At 66.4% G+C, this 17,033-nt stretch overlaps 1 protein-coding gene across 9 annotated transcripts in view; it reads left to right on the top strand.

Annotated features, from left to right (window-relative positions):
* Nucleotides 1-16,951, top strand: part of MROH1 (maestro heat like repeat family member 1) — a 61,081-nt gene extending 44,130 nt beyond the window's left edge. For 6 of the 9 annotated variants that reach the window (XM_045074103.1, XM_045074106.1, XM_045074102.1 and 3 more), the window contains 15 exons: nucleotides 1,435-1,570; nucleotides 1,676-1,788; nucleotides 2,796-2,948; nucleotides 8,355-8,509; nucleotides 10,743-10,908; nucleotides 11,446-11,642; nucleotides 13,782-13,919; nucleotides 14,175-14,289; nucleotides 14,648-14,794; nucleotides 14,926-15,114; nucleotides 15,483-15,641; nucleotides 15,710-15,844; nucleotides 15,955-16,057; nucleotides 16,136-16,201; nucleotides 16,641-16,951. In XM_045074103.1, the coding sequence (XP_044930038.1) occupies nucleotides 1,435-1,570; nucleotides 1,676-1,788; nucleotides 2,796-2,948; nucleotides 8,355-8,509; nucleotides 10,743-10,908; nucleotides 11,446-11,642; nucleotides 13,782-13,919; nucleotides 14,175-14,289; nucleotides 14,648-14,794; nucleotides 14,926-15,114; nucleotides 15,483-15,641; nucleotides 15,710-15,844; nucleotides 15,955-16,057; nucleotides 16,136-16,201; nucleotides 16,641-16,726 (2,058 nt within the window). In that variant the 3' untranslated portion in view covers nucleotides 16,727-16,951. Of the gene's footprint in view, nucleotides 1-1,434; nucleotides 1,571-1,675; nucleotides 1,789-2,795; nucleotides 2,949-8,354; nucleotides 8,510-10,742; nucleotides 10,909-11,445; nucleotides 11,643-12,025; nucleotides 13,506-13,781; nucleotides 13,920-14,174; nucleotides 14,290-14,647; nucleotides 14,795-14,925; nucleotides 15,115-15,482; nucleotides 15,642-15,709; nucleotides 15,845-15,954; nucleotides 16,058-16,135; nucleotides 16,202-16,640 lie in introns of those variants that run through there. The other 3 variants (XM_045074107.1, XM_045074109.1, XM_045074108.1) reach the window with 3 other exon arrangements.
* The last annotated feature ends 82 nt before the right edge of the window (nucleotides 16,952-17,033 follow it).

Raw genomic sequence — 17,033 nt, 5'->3', positions numbered from 1 at the left:
TTGAGAGGACTGAGCAGGTGAGAACACGAGCAGGAGGGACAGACGGGAGGGAGAAGCAGGCTCCCCGCGGAGCAGGGACCCCCCTCCCCCCCCGCCGCATGCGGGGCTCGATCCCAGGACCCTGAGATCATGACCTGAGCCAAAGGCAGAGGCTTCACCCACTGAGACCCCCAGGTGCCCCAAGAGCATCTTTTAATAATGGGTCTTCCCCGAGGGTCCCCCAGAAGCAGGGCCCATGTCTGTGCAGCACGCGTGCTGGGTCGGAGGGCTCCTGGCTCTTGTCCGAGTAGCTTTCTCTGCTGTCGCTTTTACGAACTGCTTGTCGCTGGGATGTCCGAGAAGCATGGACTTGCGGGTACTTAGGAGGTGGCTCGTAAGATTCTTGGGTCATTTCTAGTGAGTTTTAGTTAGCGCTCTTCAGAGGGGCTGACTGTCCTGCCCTCCCCGCCCTGTGCCTCCGAGCCCCTGCCGTGCTCGCGCTCCGGGCCGCGCTGACAGTCCCCCTGCTTATTTCTGACCGCGTCCTGGTAGCATCTGAGGATGCTTCCTGTGGTTGTCTCTCGTGTTTGCTGCCACACCCAAACGTTCCTTCTGTACTGGCCGGATCTGCCGTGTGTCTCTCGCTGGCTTCTGCCTCCCGCGTGTGCCTTGGCAGGCTTCTCCCACTCCCGATTCCTTCAAGGCCTGCTTTTCACGTAATCCCGGTCCACTGGAGTTCACTCTTGTGTGTGAGGCGACAGATGTGTGACCTCGCTGGGCGGAACAGCAGCTGCCCACCTCCCCGCCCCCTGCGCTCTGCCCAGCGCCCCACCTCCCTCTGCTGGACACTCACTTCAGGTGGCAGCGGGGACGAGGGGCCCTTGAAGAGTCCTGTGCTTCCTTAAAGCATGGGCAGGGACAGGGCGGGGTGGGGGGCAGGGGAGGCAGGAGGCCGAGAGGTGTGTAAGGGCCGTCACCAGGCCCAGGGCAGGCAAGGCCATTTGCTTAGAGCAGAGTGGGCAAGGCTCTGTTATCTGAGGAGTGAAGATGGGACCCTAAAAGCTGGGGCCAGGACCCAGCGAGATGAAGCGGGGGGTCTCTCGCAGCCCCTCACCCGACAGAGCTTGCTTTCTCGAGGAGAGGACACGCCACACCTATCAGCCAGGATCGGCAGAGCTGCCTCCCTCTGCTGTCTTGTGGGGACTCGCCTCCTTCCCTCCTGACTGTCCCTCTGTCTGCACACACCTACGTACCCAGCCCTCCTCCGCTCGGGGACCCCTCCTCCTCCAGGGCGTGGGGAGGAGCCACCAAGGGGCTGTACTGGCCACTCTTGCCCGTATCTGGATCCAGGTGTTACAGGGGGCACCTGCCCACCCGTGGCTTCTTCGGGGTCCCGTCCCCCTCTCTGCTGTCCCCCGAGTGCCTCTGCAGGACCCCCTCCACCTGTCTCTCCAGGCCCTGGTGCCCTTCCACAACCTCGGCCTCCTCATAGGCCTCTTCTCCCCTCGCTGCGCGGACTTGTGGCCCGCCACCCGCCGGGAGGCCGTGAGCTGTGTCCGCACCCTGCTGTACCTGCAGCTGAGCTACGACGGTGAGCCCGGGCTGGGTGCAGGTGCTGGGGGCCGAGGGGCAGAGTCTGGGCCCTGGGGGCTGCAGAGGTGCCTGCCCAGCTCCACTCTCCAACCTGCCTCTGTAGGCTTCGCCCGCGACTACCGGGACGATGTGGTTGAGCGACTCCTCACCCTCAAAGACGGCCTCGTGCACCCCGACCCTGACGTCCTCTTCCACACCTGCTACAGCATCGGCCAGGTTACCCGTGGGAACAGCCGCCCAGGGCAGAGGGGCAGCACTGCCTGGGGCGGAGGGTCTCTCCGAGCAGTCAGGACCTTGCCTGTTGTGGGCTCCTCAGGGCGCTGGTGCAGGGCACCATGGGGCTAGTGGGCACGGTGCGGAGACTGGGCACAGAGGCAGGCGTCGCTCAGAAGATGCGCTCTCAGGCACCACCGCTGGCCGGCACTGCTGCCCTCTCCCTGGGGCCTACCCTCTGAGGCCCAGCGGCAGCGGCATGGTCAGGAGCTGCTCTGAGGAGCAGAGAAAGCTGCCCCAGCCTCCCCCAAGAGCCCCCAGGCCAGGGCTGGGCTCCTCTTCCCTTTGATAGCCAGAAATGGCCCTCGGGGGTCTGGAAGCTGTCTCTCCTACAGAAGGAAGAAGGGAGGGGTTACTCAGTGAGCGCAGGCCTCGGCAGGCCCGGGGAGGGTGTGGGTGGCTGGGGTGAGACGGGGCGGATATCCCGCCACCTTTCTGCCCATGGCTCCTGTATGTGTGCTTTTGTGACCTCGTCCAGCATGAGCACTGCTTCTGCACTTGAGCATTGAGCCCGGGGACAAGGAGGGGACTGTTGGGTGGGATGCATTACCCTCTGCCCTTGACTCTGGTCTGGAGAGTTCCAGAGCCACTGTGCCCACCGAGACACCCCCGCTGCACCCCCCCCACCCCGCATCCCAGCTGCTGGTCAGGAGGGGCCTCCAGGAGGGCGCTCTGACCCGCCTGCTGTGCTGCAGGGACCACCTTCCAGGGGCTACGCAGGCCCTGGGGGCTGTGCCCATGGCCTGTGGGGCATCAGTGTGGACAAGGCTCCCATGTGAGCCACCACTGCCCCTGGTGCCCGGGACAGGGTAAGGAGGGCTGGAGGAGGGGTGTGAGCAGCTGGAAGTGGGGCAGCCCTTGCCTCAGCCCCAGACCCCAGGGTGTTGGGTCTGTCTGGAAGGGCGCTGGCCCCCACCCTCGCAGTTGTTCTGACCCAACCGTCCTGCTAGATCATTGCGAAGCGCCTCCCGCCAGAGCAACTCATCAGCCTCTTGCTGACCATGTTTGAGGGGCTGGGCGACCCCGACAAGAACTGTTCTCGGGCCGCCACCGTCATGATCAACTGCCTGCTGAAGGAGCGAGGCAACGGGCTCCTGGAGAAGGTGCGGGGGCGGGGCCTTGCTGGGCGGGGCCACGGTGTGGGCGGGGCCTAGCCATTGATGTGGGTGGGCCTGGGGGCGGGGGCGGGGCCGGCGGCCTGCTGCCTGCGCTGGGGCTCCCGTGGTCCCGGCTCCTGTCCCCTTGCCCTGCCCGCCTGATAAGCAGAGGGTTTTCTCTTCCGGTTGAAGACAGGTGAGCACTGGGCCCAGGTGACTGCTGAGGAGTTGAGGGGGAGGAGGGAGGAAAGGGAAAGAAGATGCAGGGGTAAGGTGTAGGAGCCCTTCAGCGAGTGGGCGCTGGGTGGGCGCTCTGGGCAGGACCGGGAGAGTCCCGCGGCCAGCTGCCCCAGAGAGGCCATGCGCGGGACACTCAGGTGCCGCCCGCTCCGCCGGCCCGTGCGTTCACCCTGCCTCTGGGCCCCTCGGCGGGAGCTCGGTGGCTGTCGACGCAGTGGTTCACTGTGTGCACTGCCAGCTGCTCTGTGTCGCGCGCCTACCGGCAGGCCCCTGTAGGGGTGAGGCGGGCTCCAAGGGTCCGGGGGGGCCTGCCCTGTCCTGCGCCTGGAACGCATGTGAACAGAGGACTTGTCCAAAGCACCCAGCCCCGGGAGTCCCCCCCAGACGAGCACGCGCAGAGCAGAGCACCTGTCCGTCTCCCAGCTCCTGGTCCCTACCCCGGCACCCCACAGGGTGGCACGGAGCACAGCCGCCTGCGTGCAGCGCCACCCAATGGTGACCTGGGAGGTCGTGCATGTTGCTGCCTCGCTCAGTCCTGCCTCACTCCTGCCGGCGAGCCGTTGGTCCCTCATTCTGTCCGTCCCATCCCCTGGCCTCAGTTCCCAGTCTGGGCAGTCTTTTTTTTTTTTTTTTTTTTTTTTTAAGATTTATTTATTGCCAGAGATCACAAATAGGCAGAGAGAGAAAGGGAAGCAGGGTCCTCCCTGAGCGGAGAGCCCCGTTTGGGGCTCGATCCCAGGACCTGAGCAGAAGGCAGAGGCTTTAACGCAGTGCCCCAGTCTGGGCAGTCTTGACGCGAGCTGTCCGAGCTCAGGTTCTTTGACTTGAGGGTGCGTGTCTGTTGGGGACATACGGGGGGAAGGACTGGCCTGCAGGAGAGGCCCCTGCGGAGCTCTGCCGCTGGCTTTCCAGGCAGCCCCCCTCCCGCCAGCAGCAGGTGGGGCCCCAGCGAGCCCCATGGTGTCCAACTCCGATGCGCACCCTTTCTGCCGTGCGCGCAAGGGCTCCGGACGCGTTCAGTCTGCGTCTCTCTGGTGGCCGATGCAGTTGAACCGTTCACCCGTGTGTGCTGGCTACTCGGGGGTCCTCCCTCGTGAAGACACCAGTGTTCTGCCCACGTTTCGTCTGGGGTGTCTGCGCTTTTACTGGTGGTGGAAGTACTTTATCCGTGCAGGGCACGCGCTCTGTTTTGGAGGCCGGCACACACTGGGGCGTGTGCACGCATCTCAAACACTTTCTCAAGACAGCGATGGAGGAGCGCTGGGCAAGGCCGCGGGACAGCGGAGCCGGCTCCCAGTGAGGGCTGCAGCGGGTGCGGCGGGTGGCAGAGCCTGGACCTGGAGGAGAGCTGTGGCAGGGTCGGGGAAGGGGTGCAGCCATGACAGGGCCTGCCAGCTGGAGGTCTGGGTTGTAGTTCGCGTCCCGCGGGGTGCCAGCTGGTACTCCGGACTGGTTTTACCGTCAGTTCCCGCGTGATGAATGACGGTGGGCGTCTCCTGGTGCACTGGTTGGCTGCGCATATGTCTTCTTTGGGGACGTATCTGTCTGTGTCCTTGGCCCAGTTTAATGTGCTGTCGTTGGATCTGCCATTGGGTCGCAGAGGCTGCACGTGTTCTGAGCGCCGGCATGGCATCGGGGATGATTTACAGACGTTCTTCCCCATTCTCCAGGGTTCCTCCTCACTCTGCTGACTGTGTCATTTGATGCATGAAAGTTTTGTTTTTTTTTAAAGGTTTTATTTATTTGACAAAGACAGAGGCGGAACACAAGTAGTGGGGGAGGGAGAAGCAGGCTGCCCACTGAGCAGGGAGTGTGACACAGGTCTTGATCCCAGGACCCTGGGATCACAAACTGAGCTGAAGGCAGATGCTTAACGACTGAGCCCCCCTCCCCGCCCCCGCGCCGTTTGTTTTCTTTACAAGAAAACTCTAAACCCAGGGTGGGGCTTGAGCTCATGACTCTGAGACCAAGAACCGCGGGCTGGACGAGCTGAGCCAGGTACCCCTAACGGGAGTTTTTAAGTTTGATGTAGTCCTATATTTTTGCCCACTTTTTAAAAAGATTTTAATCTACTTATTAGAGCAAGCACAAGCAGGGGTAGAAGCAGGCTTCCCGCAGAGCAGGGAGCCCGATTCGGGGCTCGATCCCAGGACTCTGGGATCACAAAACCTGAGCCGAAGGCAGAGGCTCAACGACTGACCCCCACCCCCAGGTGCCCCGATATTTTTGTTGTGGTTGCCTGTTCTTGTGGGTTACAGCCAAGAAATCATTGCCAAATGCAGTGTCACAAAGCTTTTCTTTTTTCCTAGGAGTTTTCTAGTTTTTGGTCTTGCTACTCACAGTAGACCCAGGCTCCTCCCCACGGGCCCCTCACCCCAGGCTGGCGGGCGGGTGCTCATGCTGCTGCTTTTTCCACACTGTCCTCTCCAGCTCAGGCTCACAGACAGGGCCCTTCCCGTGCCTCCCTCAGGGAGGGGTGTTCCTGACACCCGGGCCCGCACTGTGAGTCTGTGGCCACCAGAGGCTCATGGGGGCCGTGGCACACCGGCCTCTTGTGCCCACGGATGCCATGGTGGGCCGCTGTTTCCGTTCCTGTCCTGGCAGAACTTGGCGGGGGGACATCCTGGAGACGCCAGGACGCTGTTAGAGGGTCAGCTTCTCTGACATCAAATCAGAAGATGGGGTCCTCGGGGGTGACGCGTGACTGGACACAGTATGAACTAGGGCACATTGGACCACTGAGCACAGAGGGCAGGACAGAGCAGCCTCCGCAGGCTCCTGACCTCCGTGGTACTGGCAGGCAGAGAAGGGCCTTGTGCGGGTGGCTGGGAACGTGCAGGGGAAGCCAAGGGAGCAGGACAGCCAGACGTAAACAGCGTGGGGCTGGCACTGTGGCAGGCGGCCCGTGGCCCGGCAGCTCCCTGCGGGCCTGTGCCTGGAGCAGTGGACCAGCCGCGGGAGTCGGACGCTCACAGCGGCACAGTCCACAACAGCCAAGTGATGGCCACGGCCTACACGGAAGTGCGACGCGTGCTCCCCACACAGCGGGTGCGGATTCAGCAGCCGAGCGGAACGAAGCTGAAACCCGCTGCCTGGGCACCGCCCGGGAAACGTCTGCAAAACTCAAGACACGAGACACCAAAGGCCCAGGGTGTGAGTGCACAGCTCCGACGTTCGCACGGCCGGCTGTGGGGCTGCCAGGGGCGGGGAGGGGTGGCTGATGCACGTGAAGTTTCTTGGGGGTGACGGGGACACTCTCGGATGGGCGAGTGCGGCTGCCTGACGCTCTGGGCACCCCAGAGACCCCCGAGTTGCATACGTACAGCGGGTGGGCTCCGTGGCGAGTGGTCCGGTCTGCAAAGGCGCCAGGAGGAAACCACGGAGCAGGAGAGCGAGAGCCGGGGCGCAGGCGCGGGGGCGCGCAGGCGCGGGTGGTGCAGGCGCGGGGCTGGTGAAGCTGAGCCAGAACCACTGAGCAGGCCGAGCCCCACACGGTGGGCCGTCAGAACGCAGACCCCCATCCTGGGACAGGACGGGGCTGGCTCACCGGAGCCGACCCTGGGCCGAGAGCCTCCGCGGCCCCGCACTGGGGTTCTAGGTGCTGAGCGAAACAGGCAGCAGCGAGGAAAGTATCAGAGACTGGGGATAAACCCACCAAACCAGTTGGAAGGAAACACCTGGTGAGTCGGGGCAGAGAGCCAGCACCCGAAGTGAGCGAGGGGGGAGAAGCCACTCGCTCCCGCGCCCGCAGAACCGCCCCGCGGCCCACGGGCTCGCTGCCGGGACCAGCGAGGGACACGGAAATCAGCTGGGCCGGCAGCTGTGGTCGCAGCCCAGCGCACGCGCGGGCCGTGTGTCCAGGCCGAGAGCCTGGGAGAATGGAGCACGTTGAGCCCCGGACTCGGGGGCTGGGGGTTCCTGTGGACGCTGCTGCACACCCGCGGGAACAAGACCCCAGACCCAGCTGGTGTGGAAGACACCCCTCCCGGCTCAGCACGTCTTCACTGCTGGGGCTTCCCCAGCCGGCCTGGAGAGGACGCGGCTCCCTGTGGCGGGGCCCCGGCTGGTCTAGAGGACAGTGACAGCCGTGTCAGTGGGAGGACAGCCCTGGCGTGAGTGTGCTAATCTGCCTTCTGTACCCAAAGTTGTAAAAGAATGTTGTCATGGTCACGAGTCTTTTGAGAAGTGACAGTGACGGCACCTCCCCCTGCAGCCCAGCCAGGGGCCTCTGGCTTGCCCACACGGGCGCAGGGCCTCCCACGTGCCCCACGGGCCCTTGCTGGCCAGCGTGGGCCTGGCCTGGAACATTCCACCGTCATAGCTGTGGCCAGGCCCTTCTTGCTGCTCCTCCTCCCGGGCACCCAGGAGGGGCCAGCTGTCCTCGTCCAGGGGACCGTGCGCCTGCCTCCGTCTCGTCTGCTGTCCTCTCAGACCCGTGGCTGCCACTATGCAGCCTCCAGCGTCGTGGGTCCCCGTGCTTGGGGCCAGCGCCTCCTCCGCATCAGCCTGGGGACCCACAGTGACGAGGCCATGCCCAGAATAGGGCCTGCCGGGCCAGGGCTGGGCAGGGGCACAGGCCACCCGCGGTCGCACTCTCCCTGCTGCTGCTTGTACCTGACGGCCCCTCTGGCTTCTGGGATGACGGCGGCCAGCCATGCCCCAGCACAGCCCAAGAGCCAGCGTCCGCGTCCTGGTCCTCTCTGTCCCAGTGCAGCAGTCACCTTGTTGCCTGGTGCGGGCGGCTGTGTGTGCTGTTCCAGGGGCCGGAGGCTGTGTGTCTCTGCCCAGGGGTACGAGGGCCCCACAGGAGCTGGTGACCGCCATGTGCACCCCAGTGGCCTCCCATGCTGTGTGCGCCCCACAGACCTCCGGCCCGTGTGCACGTGGTACCTCCAGCCCCTTGCTGGTTTCTCGGATGCTTGTTACTTCCCACATGGAATCCAGGCCCTCGCTCTCGGGCCACAGCGACCCCACCGGAAGGGGCCAGGCTCTTGCCTTCTCCCTTCGGTCTGGTGGCCGGCAGTGTGATCTGTGGGGCTCCCTCCCCATGACCCCGCTGAGTGGGGCTCACAGCCAGCCGCTCTCCCCGGGGCCCCTGCCCTGCGGGCACCGGAATGTCTCGGGCTGGGGGTGCGGGCCCAGGGCCTGACCTCCGCGGCCCACTGCCTGCAGGTACCTGAGCTTGTGACCGTGCTCCGCTCGAAGCTGCCGGACACCCGGGAGGAGGCCATCCTGCAGGCCGCCCAGCACAGCGTGTACCTCCTGGCGTCCCAGCACTGCGCCGCCGTGGTGGCCAGCCTCCTGGGCAGCCCCCTGCCCTTTGACAGGTACGTGGCGCCTGCCAGGCTGTGGGGGGGCTGGGGTCCGGCCGCGGGGCTCCAGGCCAAGGCCCAGCTCAGACACCACACTTGAGGGTCCTGCCTGTCGCCAGCCCCTCCTGCGTCAGTGCGCACAGCCCCTTGCTCTGCTGGGGAGGGTCCCCCACTCGCACTTCCCGCTCCTGCCTTTGCTACTGGGGAGGCCTCTGAGCTCCCGTGCTGGGGTCCTCCGTGCCCCATGCGGGGGTCCGCACACCCCCACCCCCAGCTGGCAGGTGCTGTCCTCTGCCCCGTGCACTCTCCTCTCCCTGACTTGTGTTGGCTGTGTCTTGCTGAGGCGCGTGGAGCCCTGCTGCCCGGTTGGGGTGCCTCTCTTCCTCAGGGACGCCCCCGACGTTGGGGTACATCGTCGGACGTCCTGTCCCTGTCAATCTTGTCTGCCTGGCCTTGGGACACGGATGACTGCATTTCACGGCTGGCGTGACGGGAGCCCCGCCCCCCGCGACCACTTCTCCGCCTCTTCTGATCTTCTTTCTTGTCTTCTTTTAGCTTGACTGGGACTTTTTTGTGAATTGGTTTTGCCCCTGAATTAGTCCAGAAGTCATACCCACCCCCTTTCTGTTCTTCTGGTGGCGGCCCCGAGAGTGACGCTGTGTGCACGGAGCCCGGCTCACGAGCACTCCCTCGGGCCTTTGCACGTGGGGCTCCTTCTGGGCATCTGCATGGACAGGGACCCGGAAGGGTCTGGCTGTGGCCGCGGCCCGCCAGCCGCTCCACTCCTGCGGGCCCCGCCCTTTGCTGGTCACTCATCCCATGGCTTCTCCTTTCGGCCGTGTCACTGGCACCACCCACGGCCCGGACGGGGGCAGGGAAGTTGTCCAGCCCCCAGTAGTGCCCGTGGGCCCCTCACCTGAAACTCCCACGAAGCGTCCCGCCACCTGACTGCTGTCACTAGACATGCTCCGCCCCGTCGTGAGCGCAGATAACAGAATCCGCGCAGAAACCCTGGCGTTTCCTGCCGGCTTCCTTGACGAGCCCTCGGTCTCTGCTCTGGAGCACACCTGCTGGGGGTGGTGCTCAGGCACAAACGCCCCCCCCCAGTTTATGCACAAGAGCAAAACTGTCCCAGCCCAGGCATCTGCATGGGGTAGCTGTGGGCCCGATCCGGCCAGCAACTGGTTTTTGTCCAAAGTGTGAGCTCACGATGAGCTTACGAGTGGTTAGGAAAGGAAATCAAAATAATAATTCTTTGTGGCTTGTGAAAAATCATATGAAATTGAAACCTGTCCATAAGCAAAGTGATTGGAACGTGGTACGCTGCTCCCTTCCATGGCAGTGTCCACAGAGGCCCTGTGTCTGGGGTCAGAAGGGTGCTGGGCCCTGTCCTGGACACAGGTGGATGTGTCCACCATGCCCAGCGCCTCCCTGTGTCCCCATCGGCACGCCACACACTCCCTCCTGCTGGGCACGCGCGTTTGGCTTGTGTCGCTTTCCTTCTGCGCGGTGGGTCCTCGGCGTCTCCCCGCTGAGAGTCTGCGGTCTCCGGCTCTGGCATGGGCAGGTGCCCTCGCCCGGCTGCCCTTGAACGTTCTGTGGAGTCGGGAGTCTGGTTGGACAGGTCTTTCTGTGCACGGGTTGGGGGCCGGGCCAGGCTGCTGCAGGGCCACTGGAGGCCGCAAGTGTCCGTCCTCGGTCCTGCACAGCCCACTGGACCTTCCGTCCCTTTTCTCTTGGAGACCCATCCCCCTCTTCCTCACCTCTGTCCCTCCCGGCTCTTGGACTGAGTTCAAGGGGACCTCTCCTGGCCGGGGTCCCCGGTCGCCATGACCTCCCGTGTCTCGGGGGAAGGGCGGCGCCTGTTCTTTCCAAATCGCTCTTCGGAGCGTCCAGGTCCCACCAGGGGTTTGAAGCAGGTCTTCTGTGCAGCCCGAGGACTGGGTGGCTTTGGGGCAGTCGCACTCCCAGGGTCTGGTGGGCCCGGCTCGCTCTGGCCGAGGCCTGCAGAGTGCTCTCTCCTCCGGGAAAGCCTCTTGGGGGGCCTCAGGGCCTGTGTTCATGTCGCCCCATTCTCCCTGTCCTCTGTGGCCTGCTGCTCGCCTCCCAGACCCCCAGGGACAGGAGAGATGCAAGGTCAGGGGGTCGTCTCCCGGCTGGTGAGAGTGAAGGCCCGCGGGCGCGTCGGAGGGCCCCGGTGTGCGGCCGGCAGGGACCTGGGGGTGACTGGCCTTCCGCCCTGTTCCAGCCACACCTGTACTCTGTGGCGCGCGCTGGCCGTGGAGCCCGGCCTCACCACGCAGGTCCTGGGGCTGCTCCTGGACAAGATGAGCAAGGACGTCCCGTTCAAGGAGACCCGGACCTTCCTGCTGAGCAGCTCCCCGGGCCGCGAGGCCACTCTGCTGCCCCTTGCGGTGAGTGGGGTCCTGGGGCTGCCGCGTGGGGCCCCGCACGGCCTTCCCCCTGCTCGTCGAGGAGGCCGGGGGAGGGGCCGTGTTGCTGCCGGCAGGAGGACCCCACAGGTGGCCCGGGTGCCACCCTTCAGGCACCTGGCAGCTAATAGGGGTGCGGGCGCCAGCCCCGCTCGGAGGCCGAGCTCGTTAAGGCCCCACAGGTGTTGGTCCCCAAGGGCACGGAGTCCGTTTCATCCTGCGGAAAAACGTAAGCCCGCTTGGCAACGTTTTCAGCAGTAAAGCAGCTGTGAGAATTCCCTCCTCCTCCTGCGGTGGGACCGAGCGCAGATGGCGGAAGGCCTGTCCCCAGGTGGCCGCACTGCCCTCGTGCCTGCCTCCGGCCCCTGATGGCCCAGCTAGGCTGCAGCCTTCCCTGGGCCCGAGCTCTCCACGCATGCCAGGGTGGGCCGCGGGCTGGGCTGGTTTTGGGGTGCAGGGCCCAGCCTTCACGGCCAGCCCCTGAGGGAGGACTGAGCCTGACGCAGCCCCTGTCCCCAGGCCACGTGCGCGCTGTACGAGGTGATGAGCACGCCGGCGTCCGGGCCCGCGGTGCTCGGGCTCTACCCCCAGCTGTTTGCGGCGCTGCTGCAGCGGGTCAGCTGCACCGTGGGCGTCACGCTGCCGCGGACCCTGCAGGCCAAGGAGAGGAGGAGCACGGCCTCTGCTCCAGCCCCCAGGACCCTCGAGCCCTGCAGGTAGGCGGGCCCCCTCCCCCACTGCCCCCGACACTGTGGCACGAGCCCGTGTGTGTGCACGCATGTGCAAGGGCACCCCGCATCCTGGCAGTCAGGGACAGGACCGGAAGTGCAGGCCAGGCCTTGGGGGCTTGACTCGGGGCCTGCTTTGTGTCTGGGACACTGGCACTTCCCCCGGGGATGATGTCCTGGGTCCCACAGTCGGGGCTGGGGCGGTGGGGGAGGCAGCTGCTGTTTGCCCATGGCCTGCAGGGGCTTGTCGGACGCTCAGGTAGGTCCAGAGTCCTGCCTCCTCTAGAACGTGGGGCCACGGGGCGAGCCCCCCTCACAGCCCCACGTGTGCCGCCTCAGTCCTGAGCTCTGGGTTTCTGCCGCCCTCCCAGCCCATCAGGGACCCCCTTCGGACGTGTCAGACGCCCCACCCCACGGAGAGGGCTCCTCCCCTGCAGCTGTCACCGGGCTGTGGGAACCTTGTGGTCTCTACCAAGTGGGCCCGGGGTCCTGGGGCAGGAGGCCAGCGGCTGGAGCGGCCTGCCGGCAGCGGTCACCAGAGCTGGTGCCGGGACACCTGCCTGCCTGACCTGGTCTCATTCCTGCGCCCTCTGGGGAGGCACCTCAGGGCTCCAGGTGACTGCTCCAGGCCACAGGGCGACACACGAAGCCCGAGGAACAGTGAGCTCAGGCTACCTCCCTACCCACTGCAGGCCTGCGGGGTCAAGTGGCCCCCGGGGGTGCAGCGGGCAGCATTTGCTTGTCCCCTCCTCTCGGCCCCACCGGGCTGCCCCACACAGGAGCCACTCACACCTTTTGCCAGAGACCGTTCAGCAGAGCCTTCGGGTTCTGCGCAGACCAAGCGGAAAATGTGAATGGACTTGGCGCCTTGGGCCTGGCGCACCGACCCCGCTCCATGGCCTGGGAGCTGCAGGGCTACAAGCTCCCATCAGGCTCCCCAGCTGCCACCCCTGAGCTGAGGGGTGCAGGGCCAGGCCTCGGAAGTCTGACCCCAGGAAGGACCCCATCTGTAAGAACCCTCGGCAGCAGGGTGGACAGGCCGTGGTGGCGCCTCATCCGAGCAGCTAGCACACTTCTCAGGCAAACCTGCGTCCGGGCACTTGGGCTTGGTCACGGCCCGTCGGAACTGGAACTGGCCCTGAACAAGCCGTCTGGTCACAGAGCCCCTGCCGCTCGTGGAGGCCTGGCGGGAACCTGTGGCCGGACACCAGCGTCACGTGCGCTGCCTTAGGGGCGAGGTGGCCACTTGCCGGGAAGAGGTCAGCCCTGGGGAGGGCGGGAGGTGCTGTGGTCCCGGCGCCGCCTGTGCGCCACCCCCCAGCCCCGGTGAGCACGCTCGGGGCTGCAGGCATTGCCGCGGGGCTCTGCTGAGACCCAGGCCCGCGGGCTCCCTCCCCTGTCGCCTGCCTGCTGCCGGCCCCCAGTGCTTCCCAGTCAGCTGGGCAAAAGGCAGTTGCTAAATCCCAAATGCGCCCTGGGGGCTCCGGCCGCTCCTGCAAGGGAGACTGGAGAGGCCGGTGCCCGCAGGGCTGGGTGAAGGCGGTGGGCACAGCTGTGCCTGCCATCCCCCCGGCTGGGCCGCCCGCCCGTCCTGGCCTGTGGGCGGGGTTGCCCTCCTCACCTGCCATCCCTAACCTGGGTTCTGGGGTCTCCCGGGGAGGGTGTGGCTGTGCACCTGTGAGCATGGGGGCTCGTTCTTGGGGGCCTGGACCCTGCTCCTCTGGCCGCTCATCTGAAGACCCCTCGCAAGTCAGACCCTGACCCGCTATATGCTTTCTATGCTACTTTCGATAACTTTCTATGCTTTCTTCTGTTTCTTAATTAAATGGAGGTCATCAAGGAAACTGAAAAGCTCTGTAGGTTGTGACACGAACAGTGCCGCGAGGCCTTGGGGCCACTGCCAGCAGCGACCCCCCACCTGCCCGTCATGGGGTGGTGGTCAGAGGGTCCAGAGCCACCTCCTGGTGCCCAGCTCGAGATGGGGGGAACTGAGGGGCCCCCCAGAGGGTGCTGCTGGCCGGGTACAGGCCAGGCAGCCCGGAGACATCCCCCCGGCCCAGGAGGCTGAGCCTGTGTATGTGGGGGGCCCTCTGGCACCCGCAGACCCATCCGCACATGTCCCTGTAGCTCTGCCGTGGAGGCCCTGCAGGCCATGCTGCTCCGGGGCGGCAGCCAGGACGTGGTGCAGTGCATGGAGCTGGAGGGAGGCTGGCAGCTGCTCAGGACCTCAGCGGGGCACGAGGAGGGGGTCGCCCGGCTGGCCAGGTTCGGCTTGGGCTGTCTGGGGCCCTGGGACCCCCACACATGAGGACCAGGGCCCTCTGCCCTGCTGCACAGCTGGGCTGGGGACCTCCTCTGGGTGTGTGCAAGTGGGCAGGCCACCAAGGCAGCTGTGCGGACAGCTGGGGGCAGGGGGCGAGGGCCCAGGAGGGGAGGCAGGGGCAGCCCTGGACGTGGCAGTTGGGGCAGGGCAGCCTGAGGCCCCAAAACTCACAGTGTGTGGCTGGCCTCCCTCCCTAGCGCCATGGCCAAGTTTGCGGGTCCCCGGCTGCCCCTGGTGATGGCGGCGCTCGTGGGCACACAGGGCAGCACATACGAGATCCAGCGGGTCACCTCCACAGGGTTTCTGGCCGAGGTAGGGGTCACCTGCTCCAGATGGCCACGGGGCCTGAGGGCGGGGGATGCTCTGCCCCACCCGTGGGAGGCGGTCCCACTGTGCGCCCATGAAGAGAGGCCTTGGCTGTGGGGTCCTCGCTGGGCCCTCTGCGGGGGCGGGGCCCTCTCCCCGGCCCAATGCATCCCTCCCTCTGCAGCCCTTTTGTGGCTGTGACCGTGCCAAAGACGGGCCCTGAGTGAGCTGGGTCAAGAGTCAGAGACCAGAGGCCTTGGCCACATGCACTGCTCCCAGCAAGTCTGGACCAGGTCTGGGGTGGGGACAAGGCCCCGGGGGGTCAGTGCAGTGGGCGGGGCGGTCACGGCACCTCTGCTTCCAGCTGCTGAACAGCAACGTGGTGAATGACCTAATGCTCCTGGAGTCGCTGCTGGACAACCTGGCGGCCCGGCAGAAAGACCCGTGCGCCAGCGTGCGGCGGCTGGTGCTCCGAGGCCTGGCCAACATCGCCTCTGGCTCCCCGGACAAGGTCAGGAACACTATGTGGGTGCTGCGGTTGGGCACGGGGGCGGGGGGCCAGCGGGCACCACCATGGGGACGGGTCTGCGGGGCGAGGGCTTCCTGACCTGGGGCACTGCTGAATGCGGGCACCCCCCCCAGGTGCAGGCCCATGGCCCCCAGCTCCTGACGGCTGTGCTTGGCGGACTGGACGACAGGGATGACCCTCACAACCTGGTGGCCCTGGAGGCCATGGTGGGCCTGGCAAGACTGCTGGACCTGATGGAGCCCCAGGACCTGCACCCCGTGCTGCCGCACGTCGCCATCCGCATCCGGCCCTTCTTCGACAGTGTAGGCTGGGTGGGGCAGGCGAGGGGCCCGAGGCCTCACATTCTCCCCCGCCCCCCCCACGCCCGTGGCACCTCCTCTCTGAGCCTTAGGCCCTGGCTCTACCCTGCTACCTGGGCCCCACAGCATGGGTGTCACCCCTGTGCCCCCTGCAGACCCTCTAGAGTACGTGCTGGAGCCCTCCCCGGCACTGCCCCTGTCCCACGAGGGCTAGTTCTTTCTCGGCAGCCCCTCTCCACCCCTCCCCAGGTGCCCGGGCAGGGCATGTGCCCATTACACAGGGACAGGGAGGGCGGCATGGGGAAGGGGCCTGAGGCCCGGGACTGGCTGACGCCGGCCCGTCCACACCCCCCCCCCCCCCGCCCTCGCAGGAGAAGATGGAGCTCCGTTCTGCCTCCATCCGCCTCTTCGGGCACCTCAACAAGGCCTGCCACGGCGGGGGCTGCGAGGACGTGTTCCTGGAGCAGGTCGTGGGCGGGCTGGTGCCTCTGCTGCTGCACCTGCAGGACCCCCAAGCCGCCGTGAGCAGCGTGAGTCTCCCGCAGGGGCCGGGCGGGCCGGGCTCTCGGTCGCGGGGACTCACCCGCACGACCCGCAGGCCTGCAGGTTCGCCCTGTGCATGAGCGGCCCCAACCTCAAGTGCGAGGAGCTGGCCGCGGCCCTGCAGAAGCACCTCCGGGAGGGGCGGGGCCTGCACTTCGGGGAGTTCCTCAACTGCGCCTGCAAACTCCTGGTGAGGGCCGGGCCGGGGCGCGGGGGCGCCGGGGGCGCGGGGGCGGGGGCGCCGGGGGCGCCGGGGGCGCGGGGGCCCGGGCTGGAGGCCGGCTCATGGCCTCTCTGCAGATGCACCACCTCCCAGACCTGCTGGGCCGCCTGGTGAGCACCAGCCTGTTCTACTTCAAGAGCAGCTGGGAGGACATCCGCGCCGCCGCCCCGATGCTCACAGGTGAGCCGCGCCCCCGCGGGCCACGCCCACCCGCCTGGCCCGCCCCGACCACGCCCCTAACCCCGCCCCACCGCCCAGGGTTCCTGGTGCTGCACGCGGAGGCGGAGCACTGGCCGCAGGTGGACCTGGAGCCGCTCACCGCAGGTCAGCCCCGGGCAAGCCCCGCCCCCACCCCACCCCCAACCTGTCCGGCTGCGCGGGGCCTCACTGACCTGTGGGCACCAGGGGGGACTAAGTGATTTTCCTGGATTTCAAGGATTTTTCCCCTGTCACTGGTGACCTCATCGTCTCTAGTAGTTCACGGAAACTTCTTAACTGTTCCAAAAGAGCTTAAAAAACACTAAAAAAGGAAAAACTATCTTTCCGTTGGCTCTCAGGCGCTCCCGGCAGAGGCCTGTCTTAGGAGGGCGGTGGGCGGGGGCGGGGGCGGGAGGGGGCGCGCACCGGGAGAGAGGTGGGCCCAGGCGGGGGCTGGGGGGTGGGGTGTTGGCAGCCGCCCTGGGCTCAGGGCGTCCTCTGGAGGCTGCAGGGGCAACCCTTGGCAGCAGCCCGCTGTCCCCCCCCCCCCACTCGGGTCCCCCAGCGCTCCAGCTGCTGCTCAAGGACCCAGCCCCGCTGGTGCGCGTGAAGGCTGCCGAGACTCTGGGCCGCCTGGGGAAGTTCGCCTGAGGCTCCCGCCGCGACAAGCAGCAGCAGCCTGGGTCTGACCGCCCTGGGGCGCCCCAAGGAGCCCCCTGCCCGACGCGGAGTCGGGACCTGCCGGTGCCCCCCCCACCACACGGGTCCAACGCCTGCCCTTCTGGAGAGGCCACAGGAGGCCAGCGCGGGGCGGGGGTGGGAGAGCTAGCCGCTGTACCCCCCACTCCGGTTTCCAATAAAGCCATTGGGTCCTCAGCAGGTGGCGTGGGAGTGCCAGTCCTCCAGGGGCAGCGGGGACCGCCTGCACCCTGTTTAGGAAGACAAGCGGTGGCGGGGT

The sequence above is a fragment of the Mustela putorius genome, unplaced genomic scaffold, assembly GCF_011764305.1.
Source record: "Mustela putorius furo isolate JIRA1106 unplaced genomic scaffold, ASM1176430v1.1 tig00537303_pilon_pilon_pilon, whole genome shotgun sequence".
NCBI lineage: Eukaryota > Metazoa > Chordata > Mammalia > Carnivora > Mustelidae > Mustela > Mustela putorius.
The sequence above is the reverse complement of the archived record's forward strand: the minus strand, read 5'-3'. Positions and strand labels throughout refer to the sequence as shown.